This window comes from Xiphophorus hellerii, chromosome 15 (assembly GCF_003331165.1).
Source record: "Xiphophorus hellerii strain 12219 chromosome 15, Xiphophorus_hellerii-4.1, whole genome shotgun sequence".
NCBI classification, from domain to species: domain Eukaryota; kingdom Metazoa; phylum Chordata; class Actinopteri; order Cyprinodontiformes; family Poeciliidae; genus Xiphophorus; species Xiphophorus hellerii.
In genome coordinates, this window is record NC_045686.1 from 16,386,853 (window position 1) to 16,390,472 (window position 3,620).

At 40.8% G+C, this 3,620-nt stretch overlaps 1 protein-coding gene across 1 annotated transcript; it reads left to right on the forward strand.

Annotated features, from left to right (window-relative positions):
- Positions 1 to 545: 545 nt before the first annotated feature.
- tcf21 (transcription factor 21) lies at positions 546 to 3,242 on the forward strand. The gene is made up of 2 exons (XM_032584520.1): positions 546 to 1,169; positions 1,992 to 3,242. Exons 1-2 carry the CDS (start codon positions 732 to 734, stop codon positions 2,079 to 2,081), a joined length of 528 nt encoding a protein of 175 aa, XP_032440411.1. The 5' UTR covers positions 546 to 731; the 3' UTR covers positions 2,082 to 3,242.
- Positions 3,243 to 3,620: the final 378 nt, after the last annotated feature.

Sequence of the window (3,620 nt, forward strand, 5' to 3'; positions counted from 1 at the left end):
GACCTTAACACAAAGTAGTGCATCACTGTGAACTGGGAAATGATAAAAAATTATTTAGATAAATAATTCTTAGAAATTAAACCCTGAAAAGTGGAGGATGAATATGTGCCCGACCTCCTTTACTCTGATACCCTAAAATAAAAACCTGTGGATACAACTACCTTCAGAAGTCCCCATCTTTTAAAACAGAATTAACCTTACTTTGTAAATGCCGCTGCCCTATAGAGGCCTCAGAGATTTGTTAGCAAACAGATTAGAGATAATGTTATGTGGAAATTTAAAGTGCATACTGTATATTACATAGTATGCAAGTGGTCTCAAACTACAATTTGAACAACAGGCTACATTAGGACACATCTTCATTTTGTGTCTGGTTGATATATTTTTCTTCGTCTCAGTTAAATCAATTTCAAATGAGGCTGTTTAAAGTTCATTTTGCTGAATCAATTCAATATCTGACGCTTTATCTTGTTTCCAGTGACTCATCCAAGGTCCATCAGGGTCCAGGAAACTTTAGGGAACCGACTCAGATCAGTCTCCTCCCAGCATGAGGTAACGCCCTCTCAGCTCATAGAGATAAAAAAGTGTTCTTTTTTTCTGTTTCTTTCACGCTCACTTAGTTTGCACATGAACTCCCAGGAGTGTGTTTGTGCACCCCGTTCGGTTCTGTCAAGAATCAACTCTGTCGTTCCCATGATTTGAGCCCGCTCCCGTCCTGTCCCAGCATCACCATGTCCACCGGATCTCTCAGCGACGTCGACGACGAGCTCTTGGACGGCATTCTCAAGTTCGGCTCCTCCGGTAAGGACTCCAATGAGAGCACGGAGGAGAGCTCCAACTGCGAGGGCAGCTTCGTCACCGAGGGCAGGAGGAGAGAGGCGTCTGGCAAGAAGCGCAAGAGCTCGTCACGCAAAAGTGCGCCCAAGGGTGTGGCGCAGCAGGAGGGCAAACAGGTGCAGAGGAACGCAGCCAACGCGCGCGAGAGAGCCAGGATGCGCGTGCTGTCCAAGGCGTTCTCGCGACTGAAGACCTCCTTACCGTGGGTGCCGCCGGACACCAAGCTCTCCAAGCTGGACACGCTGCGCCTGGCGTCCAGCTACATCGCGCATCTCCGGCAGATTCTGGCTAACGACAAGTATGAAAACGGATATACGCACCCAGTTAACCTGGTGAGACTCCAACCTGAGGGTTTATTCACAACGCAGATTATGCTATCCACTGCAGGAGAGAGTTGAGGAAAACATGCAAGGCCGCAGGTTTCAGAAAATAATGTATTTTTATTGTTATAATTGGCGCCTCCATTTTCGAAAAAGTGCCGTATTGTGCTGCTGTCAGATAAAGAGGTGGAGCCAGGAGTGAGCGACGGATTTAAAAATAGGATAAAGCTTAAAATGACACAAGGATAAATACAAGGCGTGATTTTAGATAAATATTTTTGAAATGTATATGATACTATAAAGGATGAAATTGTGCCGCTGTTACCTATTTGTGGTGGCTTTAAATTTGCATGTCAACAATTTTTTATAGGGCCTCCAAAGGCCCATCTATAGCCTTATGGATGGAGTAGGTGATGGCGTTGCAGGGCAGGTGCATAACGGAGGAAGAAAGCCTTTTCTATGACCAGTTCTAAGTCAAACTGTATATTACATCTGCAGTTCAAATATATTTAGAGAACAGAAAGACTTTGATATTGATGCAACGGTTTGCTGTAGGTAGAAGAGTTATTTTTTAAGAGTGAATTGATGTTGCTTTAATATAATTAAAATGCCAAACAACGACTTAAACTAAAGAAAATCCACAAAAGGTGTCAAGAATTAAAGTTAATTTGAGAATAAAAACCAAACCACAATGACACGCGTTTGCTTCTGTATTGTTTATTTATTTTAGTCACAAAGGCCGAAAGCCACGATTCACACTCTTACTAGAATTTCTGTTTGACTTGGATTTCTTTAATAACTGGTGTTCAAATTAACTCTGTTTCCCTTCCGCAGACGTGGCCCTTCATGGTCGCAGGGAAACCGGAGACTGATCTGAAGGAGATGCTGAACGGGACTCGGTTGTGCGGAACAACCGCGTCCTGATGCGATGAAGTGGGAGAAGCTTTTTTCTCTCTCTCTCTCTCTCGCTGTCTCTCTTTCAAAAGACAGAAAAACATCCAAGTTTGACTAAAATACAGTCTCATCTCCGCAGGCTGTGAGTGGGAATAATAGAGGGAGCGCATCCTCTCTCTCGACGTTCCCGTATTTGAAAAGATCAATTTATTTAAGTAGATTCCGTCACCTGCTATCTTTGCTGGCTCAAAGATAAACTTTTTATACTTTTTTTGTACTTTGTTATAATCTGCAGGTGTTTTTTTCTTCCTGTCTTAAATTTCTGTACAGATTGCATGTATATAAAATATTTTCTCCACCTCTAACCATGTGTGTTGGATGTTATTATTATTTCCTTTTTAATGTCGCTGTGTGGGCCAGTTCTCTGACCTGCTCACCTTTCTTATCAGTGTTCTCCTTCAGAATAGCAGAACCTGAGCACCGACAAAGCGTGGTTCCTGATAAGGCCCTCTCTGTTGTTTCTGAAAGATAACGGTGGACGTGGATACCGTTGCATAAACAAACCGCTCGTGCTTTCAGAGATGAGTCCAAGTCCCGAAATGGACCTGCGGCTCATTCTGGTAAATCTGTTCTGCTTGGGCTATTTCATATCTTTAATGTATTCAGTAGTCGCTAATTGGATTTAATTGGCCAAGGGATTATATTTGTTTAGGCAAAGGCTTGATTGGTTCCTCCTTGGTTCAACCAATAAAAATGTGTGGCCCTTCAAAGCAGAGGGGAACCTATCCCCAGTTTAACCCGCCCAGGCCAGTTGTTTTAATTTGCCCGGGTTATGACCGCAGTGTTTACATCATGCCGACAGTTATTTATGCACACACCGCCTCTCGCTCTCCCTCTCTCCTTTTTTTTCTCACAGAAGGATCCCAAAGAAAAAGTGTTTGCATCACGTTGTTTTTTTTTGTTTGTTTCATAGAAATTCCTTTACTTTTATCCTAATTTTCTGGTGTCTCTTCCAACAGAAAATACCCTGCAGCTATTATCTGCTTAAATTAAAACAACAAACACCTTAACTTGACTAGAGAACAGAAATGGATCAAAATGATCTTCGTTGCGTGCATTCTGAAAAAGAAAGAAAACAAGCATAAGTTTTACAAAGCATTTTCAATTTTTTTTGTGTGTGTGTTTTTGAGACATTTTTTTCTGCGAATCTACAGCTTAGATTTTGTCATGCACAGTGACGTCACTGCTATTTGCCATGGGCTCTGGCTGACAGTGTCATAAAATAAACTAATATACATGTTCTGGTCCCAACTCATCAAAATTTTAGATGTGGCCTTATTTTATATATACAGTATATTTCTTGTTATTGTTTAAATGTGTTTGTGGTGAAGAAACAATGTTGGACAATACCATTAATTACAAAACATCTGTTTGAATATGATTATTATTATTATTATTAAAAACATTGAATAAGCCTTTACTTAGTACAAACTGAAGAAGTATAAATTGGCTGATTTTGTTCTAATTGTTCACTTTAAATTACATTTACATGAAAAGTGTTTTTTTAAA

Bases quoted from the DNA above. Each gene is read 5' to 3' on its own strand.
- tcf21 (XM_032584520.1), top strand. From the start codon at position 732: ATGTCCACCGGATCTCTCAGCGACGTCGACGACGAGCTCTTGGACGGC. The intron at 1,170-1,991 runs GTGAGACTCCAA...TCCCTTCCGCAG, and splicing joins ATACGCACCCAGTTAACCTG to ACGTGGCCCTTCATGGTCGC.